The 27,372-nt window shown below is 41.3% G+C and overlaps 1 protein-coding gene across 11 annotated transcripts in view; it reads left to right on the forward strand.

Moving 5' to 3' along the window:
• The window catches only part of DAB1 (DAB adaptor protein 1), a 484,717-nt gene that overhangs the window by 348,139 nt on the left and 109,206 nt on the right, over positions 1-27,372 (forward strand). For 7 of the 11 annotated variants that reach the window (XM_065673261.1, XM_065673260.1, XM_065673259.1 and 4 more), the window contains one exon: positions 8,286-8,485. The exons of 3 other annotated variants lie outside the window; for them this stretch is intronic. In XM_065673261.1, coding sequence (XP_065529333.1) covers positions 8,419-8,485 — 67 coding nt within the window. In that variant the 5' untranslated portion in view covers positions 8,286-8,418. Of the gene's footprint in view, positions 1-720; positions 791-8,285; positions 8,486-27,372 lie in introns of those variants that run through there. One more of the 11 variants, XM_065673262.1, reaches the window with a different exon arrangement.

Consider the following 27,372-nt stretch of genomic DNA (forward strand, 5'->3'; position numbering starts at 1 on the left):
GTGTTGAAAAATAGCAGTGAATAAAGGTCCTGGCAGAGGGGGTTGTTGTTGACATTGGGGAAGTTTGCTTTGCTTTGCCAGAATGTCAGGAAGCATTGGGAAAACTGGAGGGCAGGTGAACTCCTGTGACTGAGCAAATCTCAAGGAGACCTGGAAAAGTTGGGGCAGAATACATATCCATTAAGAAGGCCGGTGTAAAGCGTCACCTCAAGCTCAACTTCAGGTTAGGAAGTACAGTTTAAGTTGGATCTTGTGTAGATTTTGTGCTGTATTGTATTTAAATTGAATGAGAGGGTAAGTCCCAGTTCAGCCTCACTTGCAGTATTAGGAAAGTCATCTTGAATTAAAAGGAGAAAAGAGCTGAATTGAGATATTTCTATAGAGGACAGGAGATGAGTCAGTTGCCTTCAACTTATGTGCCACTTAAAAACATGCTGAGCTGTCCGGGATGCGAGATATTTATTTCTGTAACCTTTTCTTCCAATTAGAAGGCACAAATCCTGATTGTGATGAAGTTGCATTTGAATATAAAACGTGGTGTCACTGACGTTGCTCTTACCTTCTCCCTGGTGATGCTCCTGACTGCATACTTCTCCCTTTCCTTCAGCGTGATGATTGCACCACTGCGCTTTAGTAATCATTTAACAGCTCTAATTACAGAATACTGTGATCCCAACTGTGTACTTTGTCCTTTTTCCCTTCTTAGTCTTCACTCTGTTTCTTTGGTGGCGAGAGGATTGCAAAAGAGCTCTTCTGCTTTGCAAATATAAATTCCAAAGACCCTGCTTTGGTAACGTACAGATTTGCATTTTCTTGTTGCTTTACAGTTAATGACATTGAATTTCAGGCATATAGGGATTGGTTGGTCTGGTGTTGTTTACATCAGTCACGCCGGCATAACTTCACTGACACTAATGCAGATACACCAGCATAAAATTGGTGTAACTCCAACTCCATTAAAATCAATGGAGTTACGCCAATATAAGTCAAATGTAGCGCTATTGATTTTGTGCTGGTGTGGCTTTATTGACTTTAATGGAGGTAAGGCACTTTTCTACCGGTGGAACTTAGATCACAGGCAGGCTGTGCCTGGGCAGTATTTGTAGCAGTTGTGAGTGTTGTTTCTTGTTTGTTCTTGCAAAGCATTATCAGAAATTCCTTTTCTGCTTCAGGGTTGGCAACGTAGTAATCTGGGTATAGTAAAGTCTTGGTGTAACGCAATTCATATAGGAAAAGCATTTAGGTAATTCAGTTTCACTGTGAGCACTGGGAATTTCTAGTCCAATCTGAACAACTTACTATGTTATCTGGTAACATAGCAGCCTCTCAGTCTTGGAGGAACGATGTGAAGTTCCATTCAGTGGCAGTGCTGGTTTTTTTATACAGTGCCCTGCAGAAGCTTACAAATATCACTTTCATTTGAGTTTTGCATCTTCGAGCAGACAAATACGCTTAAAGGAACAATGCGTGTTGTATTTATTCCCCCGGCACACAGGGGGTTTGTTGCTCGTTTTCAGCTCCTTGGGCTGGAGTTGCATTCCCTGCTACACAGGGATGTTGCATGATGATGCTCGAACGTATATACCTGGCTGAAAGAAGAGGTAGGTGTTGACAAAACCAGTGGAAGGGATATTAAATAAATGTTATTTCATACAGTTGAAGTAGGAAATGGTCCAGTAGGAAATCGGACTGAGACTAACTGGAGGAACAACAGCAGTACTGGAATTTTGCAGCACTAACTCTAGTCAGCAATAGAGCGGAGCAGGGAGAGCAGCGAGTTCTGGGTTCTCAGTGTTGGGGGGGGGGGGGGTGTTTGGGGTTTTTGGGGGGTATTTTTTTCTGTGTGCTTGTTTTAAAAAAAATGCATATTCTTACTTTATTTTTTATGCTGAGATAATATGAAGTTTTTTAAGGAGATGAATTTCAGGCTAAAGGCATTGAAAGAAAGCCATTGGTCTTTAGTGACTGGCTCTAATCTAACAGTTCTTAAAGGCTTTTGAATGCCCTTCTTCAGAGAAATTAGGAACTGATGTAATTTTTTTACCTTTCTTCTTACAAGGGCGTGTAGTGATAGGACAAGGGGGAATGGCTTTAAACCAGAAACAGAGAGATTTAGATTAGATACTAGGAAGTGCTTCCCTGTGATGGTGCTGAGGCTCTGGCACAGGGTGCCCAGAGAAGCTGTGGCTGCCCCATCCCTGCCAATGCTCAAGACAGGTTGGACACAGGGGCTTGGAGCAAGCTGCTCCAGTGGAAGGTGTCCCTGCCCATGGCAGGGGGTTGGGACTGGATGAGCTTTAAGGTCCCTTCCAACCCAACCTATCCTGTGAATCTATGATCATCTAGTTTTTCCTGAATGCAAAATGCCATACTTCTGAATATTTCAAAGTCTGTTAAAGCAAGGTCGATGTCTTCTGTTTTGCCTTTGTTCCCAGAGTTCTGTCCTCTGGAATGTGAAATAGAAACTGTGACATTAATACGAAATATTAGCAATTCCCCATTAAAAATATTGATGAAATCAATTAATTCCCGTGAAAAGCATCTTTTTAATCCAGTCAGCATTTTCAGCGAGTACGAAATTCAAAGCACTTCTGGGGAATAATTGGTGAGGTGGAGTGTAGTATTCCTAACTGTATGGAGTGATGTCCAGGAGGAATTGTAGTAATTATTCCTCCTGTCATTGTAATTCTAATAAACATCTTACTTTGGAAATATTTTATAGGTCAATTTTTTGCCAAGATGCTCTTGTAGTGGTAAATCAGCTTCAGTGATGCTATTTACACCATGTGAGGAACTGGGTAGAATGCCTGAAACATGCCCTAGAGATGGAATAATGAAGCATATTGTAAACCACAATAAATGTAATAAAACGTGTTGTTTGCCTTGGTTACTTGTAGGGTTTTTTGTTTTGTTTTTTTTTTTTTTGACAGAGCTTTTTTTTTCAGGAGATATTGGAAGTATTTGATAAATACAAAAATACAAAATTGGAAGTATTTGATAAAATACAAAAAAGAAATGTAATGTTATGGTTTAAGTACGAAGTAGTTTTCTGGTGTCGGAAGGATTAAAAAGGGTTAATTGGGAAGTATCATTCTGCTGTCTCATTACAGACATAGTACAAACAGCATAATAAAGCACATATATCTCCTCCCTTAATACACAGAAAATCAGAGGTGGAAGGGAGTACTTGTTCATTTTAGCGCAAGCAAAACTGCACGTGGAATATGGAGGCAGTTGCAAGTCTTTGTAAGCTGCGCAGTTTAGGGGGGGCAGAAGTAGGGTGTTGGGTCTCAGAGGGGTGTTTGTTATTTGCAAAGGGGAATTTCAGGAGTTTTACAGGCCACTTGGCTGCTGAGGGAATGAATTGTTGTGTGGGATCTCAGTTTGTGCACCCGAACAGTAAGCTTCCTGTCACCGCTACAGGCTAACAGACACCAGTAAAGAAATTGTAGGAAAAAGCAGTGATTGAGATGTGATGCTGCAAGAGAGATTCTCTTGACTTTGTCACTAGAAGCAGTATATTATGCTGTTCTGTGGGCAAATGACAAAACTAGAGAAGAGGGACTGGGCACATGCAGCACGCTTAACAGAGGTTATTTTCTTTTGCAGGCCAGACAGAGTTTTAATGCATGAGTTGGCTTAGATTTTGCTGCTAACCACATTGTTACAGAATTTGCTTTAATGAAGTATATACAGAGACAGCTTCCCCTGTTTGCTTTTCTTTTCATCCTCATTTTCCCTTCTGTGTCAATATCTTAAGTGCTCTTTTTTTTCCTCATTTTCCTTGTTTTCTGGTTCTTACTTACAGGCTTTATTAACTGAAATATATAAGTGGCTTTTGGGAGCAGTCCCTTGGGTTTCAGTTTAGAATTAGTGTAGTTCCTTGTGTAAAAGGTGAATACTCTGATACCAAGTAGGATGCGCACGAGACCTGACCCTTAGGGAAATGAGCTGATGAGTACAAAATAGTGAGAGCAGTTCCAGAGGGTTTCATGGCCTCTCTCTGAAGGGTAGAAGGGCACTGGTGACAATGAAGGGTTTTTGCACCGTCTGTCTTTGTGCGGTCCCATCAAAGTTCTCTGGGTTAGATGAGAAGTTGATGAGTAACGTTTTTCTCCCTGGCTAGAAGTCCTTCATGCTTCAACTGTTTTCCCTTCTTCAGGATCACAGCCCTTTTAAAATAGTTTTGTCACATTTCGCCCTTTTAATATGTTTGGGTTTTAACACTTGCAAAATCATAGGCATCAGCGTTCCCTTACAGATGATTATACTGGGTGCTTTGGAGGAAAGGAAATGAATTGCAAGACATCAGAGGTATTAACGCAAGAGCTAAGGATGGCAGCATAGGTTTTGTTTTGTCAAGCCAGCATTTGGGAGGTACCATCCTCTTGTCAAATCCCACTTTGGGACTGTGGAGAACTTAAATTCCTAGGGAATGCCAGGGCTTAGTTACAAATCCTTTCTAAGACTGCTTTTTCTTTACATAAGCAGATGGAAATTGGTTTCAGGGGAGGGAACTTCTTAAGTTTTGAAGCCCTGAAGAAAATTAATAAATTCATGTATTTTAAACCCAGAGGGGAAGTATTACAATCGGGTCTGACCTCCTTCATAGCTCGGGCCAGGGGAAGTCGCCTAATAACCCCTTCATGAGCTTGCTCAAGCGTGCTTGAAAAGACAATTGATTTGACAGAAGTTGTTGTTTTATAGATGCAGGGGGGGAGGCGGATGGAGCATGCGAGTAATTTCCCTGCACATAAAAGGTCCAACCTGTGTTAATCCCAGCTGTAAAGTGAACTTACAGAAACACTTCTTCACTAAGGCTTTAGGTTTCCTGGCAGTGCAGGAGTAATGCAGAATGCAGGCTTAAGGCTTCTCTTGGAATTAAAAGCTGGTTAATTCCCAAATGCGCTGATTGTGTGTTCCTGCTGTAGTCACTTAATAAGGGGGCAGAAAATGTCAGTATTTTGTTAAAATGAAGAGCTCTGAATCCTCTTTAGGAAAAGCTGAGGCATGCACATAACATTGTGGCTGGAACAGTAATAAGGCACACAAGAAGATCTTTCAAAAGGATATGTGTGAGATGGTGGCTTCTTTTTTAAATGCAGCTAGCAAAATTCTGCCTTTAGAGCTGGGAGAGAAACGTGGCAGAGCTGATCAAAGAAAACAGCATCTCATTGATAAAACACATGCTGCAGTACTCCCCACAGTTGGAAGGCGATAGTAGTTAACAACGGTGACCTAGATTGGAGGAGACAATAAAAGCTGTTGCGGTGATGAGCAGATTGACTGCCATCCTCATCTGGGTAATAAACGGCTGAAATATGGACGGCATAGGAAAGTTTACTAATGTAGCTTGCCGAAAGACCTGTGCTTTTGGAGGAATTGTCTCTGTAGCAGATTCAGTTTGCATCTGACAGATGTTCATGCGCTCCTTCACAAAGATACCTATTACTTTATTCAAGGATCTGTGAGCCTTCGGAAGTATGACCTGATTAAGTATTAAAGTGAATCAATAGGTGAACCTGTCCAAAACCAGACATGCATTTCGTTGATAAATATTACTCAGTGGGATAGCCTGGAGGGGATACAGCTTTTCTGGAGAGTTTCAAGTGAGATAGTGGTCATATGTTGTTGCTTAAAATACTCAGACTATTCAGATGCTACTTTTTCAGCTACCCTGTTGAAAGTAGCTGTCAATAGGCGGTTACATTCTTGATGCTTTGTACGTACAATTCTAAGACATTAAAACTTGCTTAACTATTGACCCTGTGGGTATTTTGTGTTTATTTTTTCTTTGTTTCGGTTTTAAAAATAGAGCTATTATAAATGCATTCCTTTTGTTAGGTGGCTCATGCTCGTGCTTCCTGTAAAGTTCTGCGGTTCATAGGATCATAGAATCACAGAATAGTTAGGGTTGGAAAGGACCTTAAGATCATCCAGTTCCAACCCCCCTGCCATAGGCAGGGACACCTCACACTAAACCATCCCACCCAAGGCTTCATCCAACCTGGCCTTGAACACTGCCAGGGATGGAGCACTCACAACCTCCCTGGGCAACCCATTCCAGTGTCTCACCACCCTAACAGGAAAGAATTTCCTCCTTATATCCAATCTAAACTTCCCCTGTTTAAGTTTGAACCCGTTACCCCTTGTCCTGTCACTACAGTTGCTAGCTTTAGGTTATATTAACCTAAATCCAAATTCTAGAAGAATACACTGTCAATCCAACTGTGACTCGAGAGATGCTTTAAGTAAGTGCCACTGAGCTGTAAAGACCAATGCATCCCTACTGTGCTGTGAAACTAAATACTATTAAATCGGGTTGTGTGCAGGGGGAGGGTAAGGGAATGGGGGTTGCAAGGGACATCTGTTCTCTGCAGCGCTTTCCTCCCACTTGCTGGGGGGATTTCAAGTGTAAGCGAAGAGCAGCTCCATCAACAGTGGGCTGAGGTGGTTCCCTCACAGCGCAGTGCATGTGTGGATCCCTGCCTAGGCCTGGTGGTCACTGCGTACCATGTTCCACCCTGACCGTGCTTGGGGGAGAGATGTCTCCCTGTCTCTGGACCTGGCCTAAGAGTGCTTCAGATCCTGAAAGCTTGTCATGGGGCTGTTACCTTATTTTTTTATCTCTTTGATCAACCTTCATTTGCTTTCTCCTTCACTACTGTTTTCTTGACTAATAATGATAATGAAAATGCTTTTAGTTCATTCATGTGTTCCAAAAACGTGCATTTAGAAAGCACTGCAATTTCAGTTCGTAAGTTGCCTTATTTTCCCCACTTTTTTTCCATTACGGCACTTTTTCAGCTACCATATAGGAGGAACAGGGAATTCTGTATTTCAAATTCAGTTCAGCAGAGTTTGAAAAGCTATCTTTGACTATTCTATAATACACATACAAATTGGAAAAGCTTATTAAAGAAAGCCCCTGACACACTTCAGCAATATTAAATCACTTCTGACGGTGCATGGCAGTGTAATGTTACTGAAGCATTTTAAAGTGTTAAAACAGCCTGGATTGGAGAAGTAGTAGTGGCTTCACAGCCCTTGCTGTGAGAAGTGATTTGACCTGTCAGAATTATTTCAGTGTTTGCAGTTTATTACTTTCTTAAATGACAAAGAAGGGGCATTAGGAAATAACTATAACTGTAGTTAATCTCTGCCAGCTAACCAGCTGATATACTGGGTTAATATCTATATCAAGTAGTTATTTAATAACTGGGCAGCTGTTCAGACAGGCCAGATGGACTTCACTGTAATTGTGCTAATAATGAGAACTTTTTCACAAAGAGAAAGGACAATAAGAAGATGCGTTTAGTGGGGGAACATCATGACAAATGGCTTTGGGACAGTGCGGTCCTCTGTCCTCAACAGACTGGCTGAAGTAGGTGGCTCATCCTTCAAAGCAAGAAGGACCAGCCGTAAGAATGGGAGTCATGGCTTATTCTTTGGTTGGTTGGTTGTTCTTTGTGTATTCTTTGCCTCCGCAGCCCATGTATCCCCAGTCCTACTTGCAGCCTTACAGCCTGCTTCCCTCACACTGCTCCAGCACATTTATACAGTGACTATTGTGGGTTCACAGCCAGTACATTATCTATCCCCCAACAAAAACACCTTATGTAAAGCTGTAGTTTGCTCCCTAAATGTTATCTTTTTTTGCTTCCTATCCTATTTAAGGATAATAAGCTTAATGAACAGTATTTTCAGAGTCTTTTGCAAGAAAAATTACTAGATGGGTGTTAAGAATTACAGCATTGTTTATATGGAGGCAGATTTCTTTATGCTGAAATACTGAAAGAGGAGTGGCAAAGTGTGATGCTTTCAGTATGAGTAGTGAATACAGTTTTGTCTTTGTACAAGTAGGACAGTGAAAGCATTAAAAGAGCATTTGAGGAGTAAAAATGTGAACTTATCATCAGGTAATATGTTTCTTCCTTGGAACTGTCGCAGTTAAGAATTGAGTCTTTGCAGAGTTGTTTGGTTTTGATGACATTTCCAGCTACTTCCTGGATTGTAGTCTTTGTCCTCCAGCTGCTGGTCCCGAAATACAGGTCTTCTGTATGCCTTGTTGTGTCTGTAGCCTGTGAAGACAGCTTGGATATGCTAAAACATCTCAAGCAGGACTAGATGACTGTGTTTAAGCATCTAAAACTGTTGACCATTGACTCTGTAGTTGAGAGACTTCATAGGTTTCTTCCTTAGTAAGCTTGCAGGGGTTTGCTTTGGTTTTTGTTATGTTTTAATCTCAGAAAATGATTGTTACTTTTTGTTTCCTTCTTTCACAGCACTTGAAAGGAGTGAATGAGATGAACTGTTTGGGTTATAGTATCTGAAAGGCTAAATTATTCTCTTGGAGAGACATTCTAAATGAGCCTGACCGAGATCCTGGATCTGTGTGAAGAGGACTAAGGATATAGGATGTCAACTGAGACAGAACTTCAAGTGGCTGTTAAAACCAGCACAAAGAAAGACTCCAAAAAGAAAGGTAGTGACTCATTTCTCTTTATTGGTATTTATTTTGTACTTTATTTGAGCTCCTATATCAGCCACCTTTTACGCATCTGTGATTCTTCTGTTATCTGAGTGCTCAGTGAAAGCAAACTTTGTTAAGCCCAGTGGAAGTCTGGTATGGGAACATGGGATTTGATTCTCTGACATTAAAACTACATCGTATTGAAATACATTTAAAATAGAAGAAAGAACTTGTTACAATTCATTAATTTTTTACTTTTTGTGTATAATTCTTTCACAAATGGAAAATACAATTTGAAAAATTACTTTTGGCAGAAGAGAGCACATTTTTTCTCTGTTGGTTTGTTTCTACTTTGTTTTGAGTTAACCAGAGCTTAAATGCACTTTGTGTTACTGGAGGTTGAATCTTACCGACGCTTTGTGAAGTTACAGAGAAGTAGTGGCACTCTGTAGAGAGAATAATTGTAATCTGGTAAAGGAAATGGGGAGAAAAACTAAAGGAGAAGCTGTGAATAAATGCATGGTTGGATGCATTCATATTTCTGTTTACAGTTCTGTGTTAGATTGTAGGGCAATTCTTTGGACTGATCAGCATGAGAAATGAGATGTGATGAATTTGGCACTTATAAATAGGAGTACTGAGAGATTTGAGCAGGGAATTTTGTCCTGAGATTTTTATTCATATCTTTGTTGCTTATGGTTTTAATTACTGATGAACATGGGGGCAAAGTCCTTGACTTCCAGTGCTAATTCATGTTATTCTATGTAACCCTCTTTAATTTTTGTTTTTAAACCTATACAGATAATGAAATTGAGGTTGAAAGCAAGTTTAATATGAATCGCTCAAGGAAGTAAACCAGAAAGTAGTACTTAATAGCTTCAGTACCTGAGGTGTCAACATCTGAACTTCCATGTTTCACCTTTTCAGTTTGTCATCCTGTTTCTTTTTATGGGTGTATAATTTAGCCAATTACTTCCGAGGATTTGTTATGTTTTTTTTAGGACAAAAATGAGCCCCAACTCATCTTTGCTAGTATATGTGTGTGTTACAAATTTTACTCATCTTAGATAACTTGTTCCATTTCTGGGCAGCTCTACGTTTTACAGCAGCGATCCAGCCAAACAGTAATGAAGGGCCTTTTGTTTGCTATAGCTTCTGTATCAGAAATACATATATTTGAGTTTTTAAAGAGACACACAGCAATTAAAGAAATGTGTTTGCTGGGGAAGATGGTTTAGAATCATGCCTGCTCTAGGCCTAGACTATTTTAAATGATTCATTTAAGATAAAAAAGCTGTAGTTTGTAAAGGCACAAATAGGGACACTTTGATGTAAATGAGAATGTGAGCCGAGAGAGATGTTCAAGGCAAATAAGGAAGGTGAAGATGGTTTAGTTGTGCGATCATTCAGTATTTAGGGGCAGGCAGGAAATTGGAAAATGCCAGTTCTTTGCTATACAGATGACATCTTTTTGATGTGTGTCTCCTATGTTATTTCTTCTGCTGGAGGGTGAAACTTTTGAAGACAGCAAACAACTGTTTTAGGAACTGGGTGTTTATGTTAATAAAATATTCAGCATCCAACTTGTAAAAGGATTTTCATAAATCATAAGAACTGAATGCTTCTCTGCACAAAATCTGATTCTATCCCCCAAATGGAAATTCTGAGAATTACCTCTACTGCTGAGCAGGAGTATAAAAGATGTTCTGTGGCAGCAATCATTGCTCCCTGCAGCATGTACAAGTATCTGAAGAACTGGAAGGGACAGTCTAGAGCAGTAGCACATCTCCAGGATTAATCTTGTTCTGTACTGTATGTGCAATTCTGCGTGCATCTTATTGCCATCTGAGGGCCTTGGGGTACCGTGAATACTTTATACAGACAAGGTATACAATTCAGACAGTGTTTGCTATTCAAATCCCACATAATGGAAGTCAAAAGGAACTTGGTGTTCTCATTTACTTGTCATTGATTGTATGTATTTGCCTGTATTTCCACAAATGAGCCCTCCTCGGTGTAGTGTGAGTGATGGACATGTGAAAAACAGGGAATTCTTTTTCTTCCTTTTTTTGCCCAAGTTCATTAACTGCGAGCAGTGACAGGAAACAAGCACTAACATGAGGTTTCTGATGTTATTAATCAATGAGTTTGATTATGCAATGGATCTGAGTATTCCCAAGAAATCAGTCGTTGCTTTATAAACAGAAAGTTCGGCTCCAGTGTATTTCCAGTGAAACAGGTTTTGCTGTACTTCTGCAAAAGCCATGCAGCCATTTCTGTCCAGAGCAGAGAGGGGCCTTTTCTGCTGTGTTATCTACCTACCATTCTGGTAGTTCTGGGGCAGCAATGCAAGAGGGACGTGGAGCTGTTGGAGCGAGTCCAGAGGAGGCTACAAAGATGCTGCGAGGGCTGGAGCAGCTCTGCTCTGGAGCCAGGCTGAGAGAGCTGGGCTGGGTCAGCCTGGAGAAGAGAAGGCTCCTGAAGGGGAGACCTGAGAGCAGCTCCAGTGCCTAAAGGGGCTGCAGGAAACCTGGAGAGGGGCTTGGGACAAGGGCCTGTAGGGACAGGCCAAGGGGAATGGCTTTAACCTGACAGAGGGGAGACTGAGATGAGCTCTTAGGCAGAAGCTCTTCCCTGTGAGGGTGCTGGGGCGCTGGCACAGGGTGCCCAGAGAAGCTGTGGCTGCCCCATCCCTGGCAGTGCTCAAGGCCAGGTTGGACAGAGGGGCTTGGAGCAAGCTGCTCCAGTGGAACGTGTCCCTGCCTGTGGCAGGGGGTTGGAACCAGGTGATCTTTAAAGTTCCTTCCAACACAAACTACCCTGCAGTTCACAGCACTGTGCTGAAAAGAGCATAAGTTTGAGAACAAATTCTTGATGGAGTGTCTGTCTCACAGATGTATTCCCTGCTGAAGATCTGGGGTGGCTGAAATGGAACAAGGATTATTGTGGAGTAAGAGCATGGAGGAAAGCATCCTTTCATGGTCTCAGCCTAAGTCTTCTGTATAGTGTCAGCTGACTTTTAAGTGCACTTTCTGTATAAGGATATAATAGGGTAGTGGTTTTCATTTGAAGTGTTGAAATAATACAAAGCTCAATTCCTAAGGTTAGGATATGTGTTTACAGTTTCTTATAACTGCTTTTAGGCTCTGTTGCGTAGATTATGGATTTTAGGGTGACAGGGAAATAGTTTGATATCTGCTGCAGGGGTAACAAATAACGTTAATTTGCTCCTGCAAAGTTACAGCTTTTACTGCGTATTTCTTTTATGTGTTGGGAAAACTTAACCTCTTTCTGTAGTCATATGCAAAGCAATTCTCATACAGGAGATTATTAAAGCATTTCCCTCATTAGTCAGGGTGGTTTTGTATCCATAAGCTTTGTAGTTATCATGAACTCTTCAGTCTCTCTCCATTGTCATCCCAGTTGGTTTGTAAGAGTATTCTGTTCCAAAACTAGTTGTTTATTACTATGGTTAGGACAAGAACTTACAAAATCCTTTCAGAATCTGCGATTTAAGTAGAATCGCAGCTGCAAATCTCCAATGTGCTATAGGTAAGTTCAATATGAATATGATGATATCAAATTGCAACTTTGTAGGTTAACGTTATCACCCTGGATAATCTTAATTAGAAAAATCAAGTACTAATTTTGCCTTCTATTCACTCAGGATTGATTTGATGGATCCAGAATTTAGTGGTCTTTAGAAGTACTACTTGGTCATGCTCCCAGGAGAGGGTAGGAGTTTTAACTGACTTGAATTGGTTGCCCAAGGAAGTTGTGAGTGCTCCATCCCTGGCAGTGTTCAAGGCCAGGCTGGATGAAGCCTTGGGTGGGATGGTTTAGTGTGAGGTGTCCCTGCCCATGGCAAGGGGGTTGGAACTGGATGATCTTGAGGTCCTTTCCAACCCGAACTATTCTATAATTCAATGAGACCCTCACTTCCTCTCCGGATTGTCACTTTTTGCTCTATGTACTATGAAGATACTTACAGAGTACCCATGTTTCACCCTGACCACCACAGCCCTTTCCTGAAATTTCTTCTATTTTATGAGCTTACAGTGCACTAGATGCTATTAGAGGAGATTATATTTCTACCGTCCAGCTCCAGCCCTAATCTTCATGCCACTCTTGGCTGATACCTGCTAGTAACAGGCTTGTAATTACCTTATTCGAAAACTTGCTGAAACTTTAAAAGACATCCTGAAGAGGTTTCATGTTGCCGTCTAAGAGGAAATGATGCATAAACCTCAGGAGATTCAGAAAGCTCTGCTCTAGGGCATTTTTAGGTCATTTTTTTGTGTTTGCCAGGAATCATATGTTTTTTAAGAAGCATATAGAGAATGATTCAAATAATGCTCTTAAAGGCTGATTTTGTTTCCTTTGTTTATGTCAGCCGGTTCGTTGAGGGGTGAATGAAAATGATGTGTTTGTACCATTCAGGATGGGAAATTAGAGTTTTTTATTGGCCAAAGTTGTTAGAAGCGTAACCCATGTTTGTCTTGTAGTACGTGGGGGAAAAAGCCACTTTATAGGTCTGTATGGATTATTGAATCAAATTGAAAACGTTTACTTGAGCCCATTGGAATTAAAATTGATTTAGAAACTTCTTTAGAGGTAAATGTGTTGCATTGGTGTTGGATTCACACCCATAACTGCCTTGGAAAATGCCTTCTTGCAAAATTAACTAAACCAAGTAACCGGAAACGGGAGGTCAGTAAAGAAAGAGGGCTGGGTACCAATCTTGAATGCAGATCTGCATCATCTTAGAGGAAGCCGGGAGACTTTGCTAGGGATTTGCTTTCTTCCTGTTGCACTTAAATGCTGTAATTATTCTATTTGAAGCTTTCAATGTTTTTGCTCCATCCTCTCTCATTGTACCCCCTATAGTCAGACTTTTGTGTCAATTTTCCAAATGACAAAGACTTTTAAAAATGGAACTGAGATACGAAGAAGAGCTCAGGCGTGTTGACAATCAGCATAAACAATCTTTGATGTTAAGGATCCCCAGGGGTGAAATGCCCTTACTTGATAGTTTTCCACTGCAATGCCTGAAGACAGCTATCACAGTAGGCAGGCCGCCAAGCCCAGGATTGCTGTAACTAGCTGGTGGTGTCTCTACCTGTGCTGTTGTCTTCTCATAGCCGTGAGTTGGGCACTTCGTTTTGGCTCAATGAACATACAAGTTCTGAAGCTGTGCTTGAGGAGGGAAAGTGAGGGCGGACTCTGCTCTGGGGGCTGTTTAATACAAGGTAAGGAATCATACTGCCTGCACCAGCAGAGCATGGTAATGCTTTCTTGGTGGTACAAGATTAAGTTTGATCCTCTCGGGATAAGAATGGCCAAAAGCTTAAGTGTCCCATTTTAACTATCTTGACTACTAATTAAAGGGAGTGCAGTGGCTTCAGGGACTATTCACATATATCAGATCAGGCCTCTGGCAGAATCACATCTATTTCCTGGGTCTTTTAAACTCTTAATGAGAGACTGGAGTCTGTCTAACTGTCTAAAGAAAAACCTTTGCATCCCCAGAAGCGAAACTCTAGTCATACTAAGATCAAACAGGAGGTACCTAGTTAGTTTAAAAGCCTTTGGGGATAAGTAGCCTTTAAACAAGGTTCTTTTGTGTCATTTTCAGTTTTCATCATAGGTGCTTAATGCTACCCAAGTCTTGGTTTGGGTTTCTCAGACCTCATTTGAATCTGGTCTATTGGCTAATCATTGCTAAAGTTGAGAGTGCCACAGAGGTTTCTGCTTGATGTGAAAGTTACAGTTGTGCTGATACATGGAAATTTTGATGCAGTTTTTGCAGGCTCATTTCCAGATTGGAATTTCAGCTGAAATTAGTAAGTGCTGTGAACAACGGCAGTAGATTTTGTTCATTATTAGTATTTTTATTTGCCTTTTTTAACATTACGATCAGCTAACAATTAAAGCGTCATCACTGTAATGAGGCATTTCAAGTTCTCAGGTTGGTAGAGGTTCATTTATTTTCCTGATTACATAGCTAAGACTCATGGAATCCAGCAAAGTGCAAATATGATCCGAAGAGTAATGAATGAGGGACACAGTCAGGAGCTTATTTCATTGACGGGGAGTGGATTTGCTTTGTTTCCTTGTAGTGGTTATGAGCTTTTCAATAATTTATAGATCAAGCAACAGCAACATTAATTGATACACTAATTGTGTCCACACGCCTGCCTTTAACAAATCTCTTTTGTGAAGTGGTTGCTGACAATATTAATCGCACATCTTTTGAGTCTCGATGTAAGTTATGAATTCATTCGCAAGTGGAAAGAGGGTGGGAAAATCATTAATTTTGACGTTGTATGGCTATAATTAACAAGAGTTATCCAATAACCTATCATAAATTAGAGAGCTCATGAATTCTGCTTCACCACATTCAACCGGGGGGAGGGGGGCACGGTTGTGTTAATTGAAGGATTCTTTGGGAGTGATGGATTTTGTCTCTTGTTGCAGTTAAAACATTTACTGCTGTTTTTAATTGAGGGGTCTGCCTAAGTTAGGATCGGAGCTCTTACTTTGCTCCTCAGTAGAGGAATCGCTAATGTGTTGGATGTTAAGAATAGCATTTCCTGAGAGTTTCTGTTATGTTATAATTTCTCAATATTTTAACAGTCGTCAAAGCATTTCAGTAGAAACTAGTAATTACGAGCTAAATGCAATGCATGTTCCACAGAGGATTTGACTCGTGTAACAGTCATTAAGTACAGGTGGGTGTTACTGTGCTCCAAGGCTGGCTGTACGCTAGGAAATGTGTTGGTTAACAGTGGGTGAGGATCACTTGTGCCTCCGGTTCAGCACTTGCTGGCTTCATCAATTTACACTGTTAAACTGATTCTGATTCAAGTATGGAGAAAGTGAGGGGCTGGAAAGGAGGGAAAGCTTCCAAACAGGCAAATAGATTAATTTTCAGGGAAACTTCAGTCTCCACTTGCACTCATTGAAAAGACTCCCAGCAAAATGTGTATTAGAACCTTTGTGAATGAAAAGGTTTGTTTAGAGAGTTCAGGGAAGAAGACTCTGTCATGTAAAGAGTGTAACTGAGCAAGAGTGAGTGACCCAGTTCATCCAGATTAGTAGCTAAAATGCCCCTAGAGGCTTGGATTAGTAGAAGTTTCCTAACGTGGCTCACATAGAAATGTTCTACAGGGACAAGTGTGTTGATGATAATGTTTTTATATCATTCTTCATCCAAAGATACTTGCTTGCCTAATAATAGAAACGAATGAAATTTCTGCCAGTGCATTGCATTCCATGCGTTTGAACATTTATACTTCCTGAAACATTTTGCCTTTTCCATTGACATTACTATTCTGTGACTCTATGATTATGGTAAATTCTGAAGTAATAATAAAATACATCAGTGTTACTCGCTGTGAATTACACATTAGAGGTATCAGCTGTATTGATAAATGCCACCGTTTTGCTGAAGAGAAATCAGAAACAAGTAGATCTGGGATATTAGCGTGATTCCAGCAATCTTGGAAGCACTAAGCTGCTCACCAATTTTCCCTGAAATAAACAGGCAACAGTCAGCATTAATGTCCATATTATAGAATCATAGAATAGAATCATAGAATAGTTAGGGTTGGAAAGGACCTTAACATCATCCAATTCCAACCTCCCTGCCATGGGCAGGGACACCTCACACTAAACCATCCCACCCAAGGCTCTGTCCAACCTGGCCTTGAACACCACCAGGGATGGAGCACTCACAACCTCCCTGGGCAACCGATTCCAGTGTCTTGCAGTGTATACTTTTTCATATTGCTAGGAAAACTTCCTCAAAGCTTGTATAATGAGTTGTGAATGCTCCATCCCTGTCAGTGTTCAAGGCCAGGCTGAAAGGAGTCTTGGGTGCCATGGCTTAGTGTGAGGTGTCCCTGGCCATGGCAGCGGGGTTGGAACTGGATGATCTTAAGGTCCTTTCCAACCCTAACTATTCTATGATTCTATAATCTTACATAATTTATGGAAAGCAGTGAGCTTTCATGGCCTGTGTACATATGGGGTAAACGTAAATTGATTTCAAAGGCGGCTCAATCTTTGCATCAAAAGCCAGTGCTGTTCTGGAGATTACACCACAAAGCAGAGCAGAGCTTCATGTGTAATCTGAAGGTTCTGTTTCTCATTTTGTCTTCTAACCAGTATGTCTCGCTCTCTCAATAATGATATCACAGTAATTTCGTGATATCACAGTAATTTCATTCAGTAATTATCAATAATGATATCACAGTAATTTCATTTCATTAGGACACATCGACTTGTGTGTTGCTCCACACTCCTTCCTTCACACGTTAAAGGAAACATAGTCATAGAATAACAGAATAGTTAGGGTTGGAAAGGACCTCAAGATCATCTACTTCCAAACCCCCTGCCATGGGCAGGGACACCTCACACTAAACCATCCCACCCAAGGCTTCATCCAACCTGGCCTTGAACACTGCCAGGGATGGAGCACTCACAACTTCCTTGGGCAACCCAGTGCAGTGCTTCACTGCCCTCACGGTAAAGAACCTCTTCCCTATATCTAACCTGAACTTCCCCTGTTTAAGTTTGAACCCATTACCCCTTGTCCTATCAGTACAGTCCCTAACATACAGGGTTTGGTTTGGTATGTAAGCAGCCAAACCCAGAAGTGTTTAGCTAAACACCATTGTAAATTAGTGATAAAAACTTTAGCTGAAAAATAACTGTGTCCTTGATCTTTAACGTCATTGACCTTTTGAACACCGATCACTTACTATTAAGAAAATCCTGCCCACAAAGTTGATAGCCTTTTGGAACATACTGTGGCTGAATTTGTTAGCCCTTCATGCCTTATGGCATCTTCCCCATGCCATGGCATCTTCCTCTTTTAGAGCTCGAAGAATATATGGTGAATTTGGCCAAGTAATAGGCTCAGTCTCCTTGTGATAAATATGTCAGGCCAAACAATCACTGTGCTCCTTGGGGATAAAGAAAAGATATGGCTCTGATCCTTGTAAGTGATTTGCTTTAGCTATAGAATCAATATTGACATCATTTGCCATCCAAAATAAAGGTAATATAGTACATAATGCATTTTGGTTGTCTGATGGCACAGTGGATGAATGTGTTTAACAGTTTAACATTCCTCTTGAAAATGAATTCCTCTTAGAGGTAAACATGTCCTCAGAAATAATTGCACATTATTTGTATTATTTTTAACTAAACATTGTTATATATAATAGCTGGTGTTGGTGTAAAGACAGGAAAAATGCATTTCTCTGCTTTTACAGTTGGCTTTGCAGATGTGACAATATATTTAGTTTAACTAAAGAATGTGTTTGTGTGGGCCTTTTGTATGAAAACAAAGGGCCGAATAAAAAGCAAAATAACTTTTTCAGGTTTTTAAGCTATTTATAGTGAAGTCATGGTGTGTAATATGCACTTAACTGATTTATTTTCTTCTTTACAATTCTTTCAGTGTGTATTTTAATGCAAGTACCAGGTGAGCAGATCTTGATGTATATCTATGCATTCTGAGCAGGCATAGTGAATACAAAAAAGAATCAAGGTCCCTTGCAATGTGAGCAGCTTTTGGTTTTGCAGGGAAGGAGCAATCAGAGGACCTTTTGGTACCTTTGCTCTCCCACGAATATGCCCCAAAAGAGGTGTGTGGAGTCCCGCATGAAGTAGGTTTTGGGTACAAAGGAAGTTGTGTATCTCGGGAGGGTGACAGTGGAGGAAGCCCTGACAGAGCTGGGTAGTGAATGTGAGGACATTACCAAGGGTCTGACTGGCTTCCATAAGGGGGTTCTGGCCCCTGTGAAACTGTGGGAAGCCTGCATGTGTAGCCTCTCTGAATAGAAACTGTACATGAATGCAAGCTGTGAGGAACAAAAACCTTACTGCTGCTCATTGTTGTCTTTCCTTCTGCTAGTAACAATAGTGAGGCCAGAGCTAACATTCCAGCACTGAACTAATCTGAGATTTGGAGAAGGCCATCTTTCAGTCTGTTGCTGTCTGTATACCCATGTATGGAGGCACTCCTGACATTTTACAAGCCACACACTTCTACTTTGCCCTTCCCTAACACCTAGTGCCTCTCCCCCACAACCTCCCTCCATAGGTGAGCATCAGTGGAGTTGCCACACTTCTGATTTAAGCATTGTGTTTACCCTCTTCTTATTGCCCTGATGAAACAGCAAACAGTAGAGGTTATCGCTTATTTGCAAGCAGGTGAGTTTACACAATTTACTATAGAACTGTTGGCTTTTCCCACTTCCTTTTATTCATGGTGTTGTGCAGCACAGGAGGGCAGTTGCCAACACAATATCCATTATTATTCTGACAAGAACAGAGTAGCTTTCACTTCCATTTCCTGGAGACAGCATTATTCATTGCTGCAAAACAGCGATAAAACCAGGAGAAATAGGGCAAATTATCATTTGGTTGCCAAGCTGTGAAACCGCCCTTCCTTTCTGCAAGTAGATCAAGTTTGAAATGGAGGTGCAAATAACGTATGGTCTCTATGGGCTTTGTGTCTTCTTTCTGATGCTTGCGTTAGGGAATAAACCAAGCTGTTGCTTCATCAACATGTGTGGAACCAAAGATGTTAACATGATCATGTTTCCAGGACCTTCCCTTAGAGGCAGTTGAATCTGGTGGGCTACAAGACCCAGGGGGTTAATTTTCTCCCAGCCTGATAGAAGGCTGTTGTGGTTTGGTGTGTCCAGATCCAGGCAGGAGCAAGGCTGAGCATGTATTCCTGATAGGTTTGTGTGCACACTGCAAACAATGATGCATATCACCTCACACAGAGGAGAGCACTTACCAGCATCCACATAATCAGAAACAGCATCAATATACGCATGAACAACAGAGATGGCGCAGTCTGTTCTTCCCTCTGGCTGATCAGGTATGGAATTTGCTAGTGGACACACACACACTCTCACAGTTTCTTCATAGGTGATGTTAGACATTCAGTTTTCCCTTGGGTGCCCCTTCCAGCATCATTCGCCTCTGGTTTTTGGCACCTGAACCTCTGGCCCCTCAGGATTTCAGGTTGTTGCTTCAGTGCCTGGCACTCAGAGCTCTCCTCCAGCGTGTCAGCCAGTCTGATTTGGGAGTTCCCTAGTGCTCCTTTGCAGGCTCAGAATGAAGAGCTTGCCTACAGTGAAGTCCTGATCTAGGAACACAGAGTGAGCTCAAGGGGAAAGGATGCTCCAAGTCATCTGCATACTCCTGGGTTGTGGGACAGTGTTTTGGGAGGCTGCTATGTGATAGGACAAGGGGTAACGGGTTAAAACTTAAACAGGGGAAGTTTAGATTGGATATAAGGAGGAAATTCTTTCCTGTTAGGGTGGTGAGGCACTGGAATGGGTTGCCCAGGGAGGTTGTGAGTGCTCCATCCCTGGCGGTGTTCAAGGCCAGGTTGGATGAAGCCTTGTGTGGGATGTTTTAGTGTGAGGTGTCCCTGTCCATGGCAGGGGGGTTGGAACTGGATGATCTTGAGGTCCTTTCCAACCCTAACTATTCTATGATTCTATGATTCTATGTGGCCGTGTAGCATAGGTGAGCCTCTGCACTTCCCTGCTTTGTCCTACCTGTGAAGGAGATGATTCCTAGTGAGGGATTCCTGGGACAGCATTATGTTCTCCCACCTTACCCATAGCCCACTTCAGTGAACACAGCTGGGGAAGGTGGGAGATCCTCCTGGCAGTGGTTTCAATGGTGGTAGCATGTCCTGCTTTGGGAGAGCCCTGCAAAGGTGTCGAGAGGCACAGAAAGCCCCAGCCTTGACTTCATAATATTAACATTTCACAGCAGTCTCTTCTATAAATGATGGGAGGAGCAGCTTTCTCTGGAGTCAACTTGCTTTTAATATCTGCCCCATTTTAGCTACTAGCAAATGTTGAGCAGCTAATCTGTGATCTATAATTACACCTCTGATTCTTTTAGATTAACTGTATAGTGAAAAGGATGATTGAGGGAGTGAAATGAAATTAAGCCTAGTAAGTCTTTTGAGGTTAGCCATTAATTTCATTTCCAAATGTAAAATTGCCATCAAAGTAATAAGAGGGTAATATTTGCACATCACAATAATGTGGATTAGCATGCTGATAACTGGGTGGAAGGCAAAACCATCAGTAATAGTTGACCAAATTAATATTTTTCTTTATACCTTGTGTTGCCTGCCTGAGTTATACATTGAACTGAGATGTACAAAGTCGCATAAAGGGAAGTAAATGCATCGTGGAAATTGGGTGTGCTCTGTACCCGGTAATGGCTTAAGTTTAACATTGATAGCGTTACCTATGTGCCTAGTGTTTGCTGTATATACTAGTGTAGGGATGTTTATGGACTGCAGGCCTTAACAAAATGGACAGACTCTGAAGTGTCTCTGTAAGAATAAGGTGTTATTAGCCCTTCTGATTAAAACTGGCTGTGGAAAAGCACAGCCTCTACTGTCGTGACCATGTCAAAAAGATGGCAATGCTGGGGAGACACTGGAGATCAGAATGAAAGCTACCTACAGAATTCTTTATCTCTCTCGCCTATTTTCTTTCTTCCTTGCTGGTAGACTGTAACTAAGGCAGTATTTTATATCTGTACCTCTGTATTTAATTGCACTAAAGAAATGCTGGGGCGAAAAGGTTAAGCACTAAAATTCTAAGGAAGCACAGACTCAAAGTTGCCTCTGTAAGCCTAATTTAACATCCCTTCAGGATATACATTTTCATGCAGTTTTTAATGAGCTGAGCTTATGCTGCTATTTCCCGGAGACCTTTGTCCTGTTCAGTGAATGGAAGGACAGTGGTCAGGGAATGTGCTCTGTCTGGTGCTGCTTTCTATGCTTGACAGTCAGGAAGGAGCTGCCTCCTTTGTCTGAATGGTACCCCAACCCAAACCTGAATGCGTGGATACTGATGGAAGCACCAGAAGATAGAAATTCTTTACATCTTAGACAAATTCTTTTTTATATACTACTCTTCGAAAGAGCAGGTTTTTGGTTTTCTTGTGGTTTTAAGAAAGGATTTGAATGATTTGAAGAAAGCAGACTGATAAATAGCTATTGCAAAGGTCACATCATAGAGACACGAAAGGAACTGGAAGAAGAAAATAATGCTGAAATCCAATGTGGTAATGGTGCTTCGGTAAAGTACTAGCATAGATATAAAAAGGTAGACAAGAGAATTAAATAAGGACATAGAAACTGTAGGTGTTCAGGAATTACTCCTGGATATTTTTGAGCAAAATGAGCAGGTATGTTAACAGAAGAAATTTTTCATAGAGAAATACTGTTTTCAACTAAGGCTTTATGCCCATCCCTGGAAGTGCTCAAGGCCAGGTTGGACAAAGGGGTTAGGGTTAGGGTTAGGTGGAAGGTGCCTGTGGCAGGGGTTGGAACTGGATGAGCTTTAAGGTCCCTTCCAGCACAAACCATTCTAGAATTTCACAATTCATTAAGGAAGCTTTCTCAGATGCAAGATAACGTTTCAGGAGGAGAAGCTTTGTGCAAGAGGAGCAGGGAAACCCTCCCATTCACAGGGACGGGAGAAGAGCTTGACCCTGTTGTTGATGGTGGGGCATGATTTCGGGGGTTATGGCTCTGGTGATTACCATGGGCCGCTTTGGCATACGAATGCATCTCAACCATTTTCTTACAGAATCATAGAATAGTTAGGGTTGGAAAGGACCTCAAGATCATCCAGTTCCAACCCCCCTGCCATGGGCAGGGACACCTCACACTAAACCATCCCACACAAGGCTTCATCCAACCTGGCCTTGAACACCGCCAGGGATGGAGCACTCACAACCTCCCTGGGCAACCCATTCCAGTGCCTCACCACCCTAACAGGAAAGAATTTCCTCCTTATATCCAATCTAAACTTCCCCTGTTTAAGTTTTAACCCCTTACCCCTTGTCCTGTCACTACAGTCCCTGACGAAGAGTCCCTCCCCAGCATCCCTATAGGCCCCCTTCAGGTACTGGAAGGCTGCTATGAGGTCCCCACGCAGCCTTCTCTTCTCCAGGCTGAACAGCCCCAACTTCCTCAGCCTGTCTTCATACGGGAGGTGCTCCAGTCCCCTGATCATCCTCGTGGCCTCCTCTGGACTTGTTCCAGCAGTTCCATGTCCTTTTTCTGTTGAGGACACCAGAACTGCACACAATGCTCCAGGTGAGGTCTCACAAGATCCTTTCAAGAGGAAAATGTTTCACAGTGAAAACAATCAGCCATTGGAATAATCTCTCCAGGGCAGTGGTGGATTCCCCAGTGCTGGACACTTGAGATTCAGCTGGACAGGGAGCTGGGCCATCTTGTCTAGACTGTGCTTTAGCCAAGAAAGGTGGGACCAGATGATCCTTGAGGTCCCCTCCAACCTTGTATTCTATGATTCTTCCTTCTTTGTTTGCTTTTGCAGCTCCCTTTTCCTTTCAGAGAATATCAGAACAGGGAAAATCTGAGTATTTTGAATGTGGCTCCTATTCTTGAGCAAGCTTTATCTGGAAGAAGGGAGCAGTAAGTTTAAAATGAATGGTCTGAAAGACTGGAAATCAGTGCAGTGTTTCAGAGGGGTACAGGCAGAGCAGTACTCAGGAGAGGTTGTTTTGGCAGCACTTTCTGAACTAAGAGGAACAAGTGGTGAGAAGAGACTGAGATTGAGGCTGTTGTGAAGAAGTTGGTTAAGATAAGAATGCTTAATGTGGCCACAGGGCTAGAAGAAAGAGGAATGAATAGTCTTTAGTGATAGAAGAGGTTTGTTAGATCTAACTCTATTTAAAATGATAGAAAAGCCCATACTTTGCAACTCATCTGTATGTGCATATGTTAATGAGGTCCAGGATACTACACGCTTATCTTCTTTCTCTTTAGGCAAAGTTCTTCCCTACAACGCAAGTGTAAGCAGTACCACTAACTGCTAAGCCACTTACTTCAATGAAAGAAGCACAATTTGGGTGTTCAAAAATAGCTTGAAAGGAGTTCCAGCAACCTGAAAGCTTGCTTTAATGCTAATTTGTAGGTTCATGGGAGGGTTTTTATGATGTAGAGATATTTAAGAGAGCAATAAGGATCCTGGGGCTGGATCTTGTGAAAGCAGTGAACCTTTGTTGTGTTTAAAAACATTTAGGATGTTAATATTAATCTCATTACTTATTCATTGTAAATTATCTCATAACCATTTTCAGGGACATGGTCATTTCAGCGGCTAGAGTAAATATATCCCATGTATTTGAAAACCTAGCAAATTCTCTGCAGTAATTCCTTAATTCAGTAATTCCTCATATTCTATTCAATGCATAAACTGCCAATATACTGAAAAGATTATGAAGATCACAGAGGCTTGTTTTATTTTGGTTTTAATCTTAAGGTGGAACCAGTCATTTGGGACTAAATGTCCATAGAGCAGTTGGATACAGGAATTTTAAGTGAGCGAGGTTACTGAAATATGAATTCTTTCGTGTCTTTGTATTAAATTCTTCAGTTCTTAAAAGGTAATTAAAAAAAGGGATTTGGGGGGAAGATTTGGATCCTTTTCATAATGAAGCAATTGGTATAAGTTTGAAGATGCAATAAGAACTTTTATAAGCATACTATGAAAACGTATTTCCTGTTGCCTGATGATCATCTGTTAAGATAGACAAATATGAAGTTGTCACTGCTAATGGGTAACTTGAAGACTTTTTGTTACTGGAGTCTAATTTTATAGTAAAACTTTCTCATTGGAGGAAATTTGAAGCTTTGTAATGTTGAAAAGCAGCTGTAGGGCTTGTTCGTCACCTTTTATTCATAGTTCAGCTTCCAGGAAAGTCATCTTTAACATTTAGCCTATTTTTGAGTATTTCATAATGAGAAAGCTCATTTGTGTGACAACAAACACAACTGGCTTCTGTAGCAAAGTGCCAGGCTCCTGGCAACACGTCTGTATTAGGCTGAAGTCAATAGTGGCAGCCTTTCTTGTCTTTGCAGTGGCACCCACAGTCTCTCTCAGCTCGTAGGGCCTGAGACTGACTGCAGGGCTGTTGGTAACACAAGGCAGAATGCAGCAGCTGATCTTCAGCAGTTAACACTTCAGGGTCTAACAAAGTGTGGGATAACCTTGTGAATGAGTTTGTGTGTGACTGGAGTTCAAAAGGCAGGAAGAACACGTGAAACAAACTTCTTCTTCCCAAGAAACTCTCATTTGGAGTTGCTGGCAAGCAAAGAAAAGTAAGAAAATCAAAGCTGCAGCTTCGTGCGGAATAATCCGAGAGGACTTTTATAGATTCATGCAGTATGTTGTATTAGATTGTATGCTGCATCTTCGACATTGTTTTCCACTGCTGAATTGCAGAGAAATGTGCTAGTTGATGAGGGGGGATGCCGAAGGTTCATCTTTTAGTGTGCTTTTACAGAAATGTGGAGATACCTTGAGAAATACAACTTGAAACACGTATGAATTTACTGACCATCAGATGAACTCAGAGAGGTCTGTATTACCTATTCTGTCCTTCCTTCATGCTCCATTCTATACAGTGTATCTCCAGCAGATAAGTCTAAACCATTACAGCATCATCTTTTGTTAATGCCCAATAACACCTCTCCAGGCCAGATTTTCTCATTTCTGTTACTGCACTAATTATATCCAAACACAAGTTGATTTTCTTTTTCCAAAGCAGATGATGTTTGGAGGAGACTGAATTCTCTAAGGTTAGTAATGAAATATCCATTTGAAGTAACCTAGTTCAAAGGCAAAAATTTCCCCTTTAGGTTTAGACCAAGGGTTCTAAAAGCCTGAGATGTGAAAATAAAGAGGGACTAGTTATAAATACCTTTCAAATTACGTCTCTTTAGACTTGCTGAAATGTGTGGCTAAGCTTCTTTCTTGGTGCTTTAAAATATTCAAGGTTATTGGCCTGCATTAAACTCAAAACCCTTTAAATACTGTTTTTGTTAACCAAGTTATTCAGAACTGAAAAGCTGAAAGATTTAGAAATGGGGGGTCTTTAAGGGGAAAAAGCCCCAGATTTTAAAGGATGAACTGGGTATTTTCTCCTAAAAAAGTTGTTTTACTGTTTTTTTACACACAAGTGAATTATTTTAGTTGTCAATAGCAGGTGCTTAACATAGCCAATTCCCTATTGCCAGTGCTGCTATGTAAGCTACCCATATCCTTGTAATGTGGATATTCAGACAGCCAGACTTTTGTGTCTAGACAACATTAATATGCTTATGCTGGTAGGACCAAGGCAAACTATTCAGAGAACATCACCTTTCATAGATCCTTTGCCAGCATTTAGGATAGGACTTCGATTTGATCTGTTGTGTACTATGGACTTTGAGATCTGAAATTTCATAGTCAATGTGTTTCTGTTCATCAGAATGTCATTTACCCAGTTATGTTAACTTCCTGGTTTACTTACCTCAAACTTAATGGTAGTATTCATTCAAAGCCACAATTGTTGAGGGAAGCACTTCTGTTTCATGAAAATTTCAGCTTTGAATCTGGGATTCAACACCTACACCGGGGTCGGAGCAGTCCCAGGCACAGCTACAGATTGGGCAGGGAAGAGATTCAGAGCAGCTGTGCAGAGAAGGACTTGCGCAATGAGAAACTGAACATGAGCCGGCTTCAGTGTGCGCTCGCAGCCCAGAAAGCCAACCGTATCCTGGGCTGCATCCAAAGGAGCGTGACCAGCAGGTCGAAGGAGGTGATCCTGCCCCTCTACTCTGCTCTTGTGAGACCTCACCTGGAGCACTGTGTGCAGTTCTGGTGTCCTCAACATAAAAAGGACATGGAACTGTTGGAACAAGTCCTCTTGCCCAAGTTGCCCAGGGAGGTTGTGGATGCTCCATCCCTGGTGGTGCTCACGGCCAGGTTGGACAGAGCCTTGTGTGACATGGTTTAGTGTGAGGTGTCCCTGCCCATGGCAGGGGGGTTGGAACTGGATGATCTTAAGGTCCTTTCCAACCCAAGCTATTCTATGATTCTATGATTCAGCCATTAGATGAGAGAGCTTGGAGTCCAGCTAAGAACAGCCTTCTCCCAGTGTAAGCACAACTGGGTCAGTTCTCACCAGTGGTATTGATGGTAAGATGATGTTTCATGTAACAATTAAGAAAGGGAACCAGATCACAGCCTGGAGTGAAGGCTGGCAGTGAATCCCAACAGTCATTATGTTAAACTGAAGCACTAGATTACTTGTATTATCAGAGGCACTCTTTATGCTCCGTTTTTAAAAAACCTTATAACACATAAGTGGTGTTAAAGATGGCAAGATTATGCCAAAAGCATTGAATAACTCTGCATATATTAAATATATTCAGTTATATGCAATGATATTTCAAGTGTATCATTGTATCTTGCAGATTTCTATTTCATATGTCGGATGGAGGTGTGGCTAAAGCTTCATACAACTCCTCTTTAATGTACTTCACCTTTGTATTGAAAGCATTTTTAGTCATTTAGTTGCTAAGTACAAAAGGAGATAGGAGCAGGATGCCATAGCAAAACTCTGCAAATGCTGTAATCGTTGTATTAACCTACTTGAAAGCCTTAGGAGCACACTCACTTTGTGAGGGTAGTAAGAATGTTTTCCTCACTCTGAGTTCACTGACAGATTTGGAAACCAAATCATGTTCCTTTTATTTGTGTCTTGATGCCTGCATGAGAAGGTTTGTATTTATTGCTGCTGTGTGTAGATGCAGAGATTTTCCTAGCACCAGGAATGTTGTTTTAGGAAAAGGAATGAATGACTTGATATATGCCAAATTAATTTGCCAGTCAGCTTTGGATTCCAGCTTGCAACAGCTTATAGTTATTACAAGCAGAGCCCGTTCAGCATTAAGGCCCAAGAAATCAGTGTAAAAGGCAGTGCTCACGTGCACCATGTACAGCTTTCATGGCTACAATGCCAAAAGATTCCATGCA

This window comes from Lathamus discolor, chromosome 3 (assembly GCF_037157495.1).
Source record: "Lathamus discolor isolate bLatDis1 chromosome 3, bLatDis1.hap1, whole genome shotgun sequence".
In the NCBI taxonomy this organism is placed as follows: Eukaryota; Metazoa; Chordata; class Aves; order Psittaciformes; family Psittacidae; genus Lathamus; species Lathamus discolor.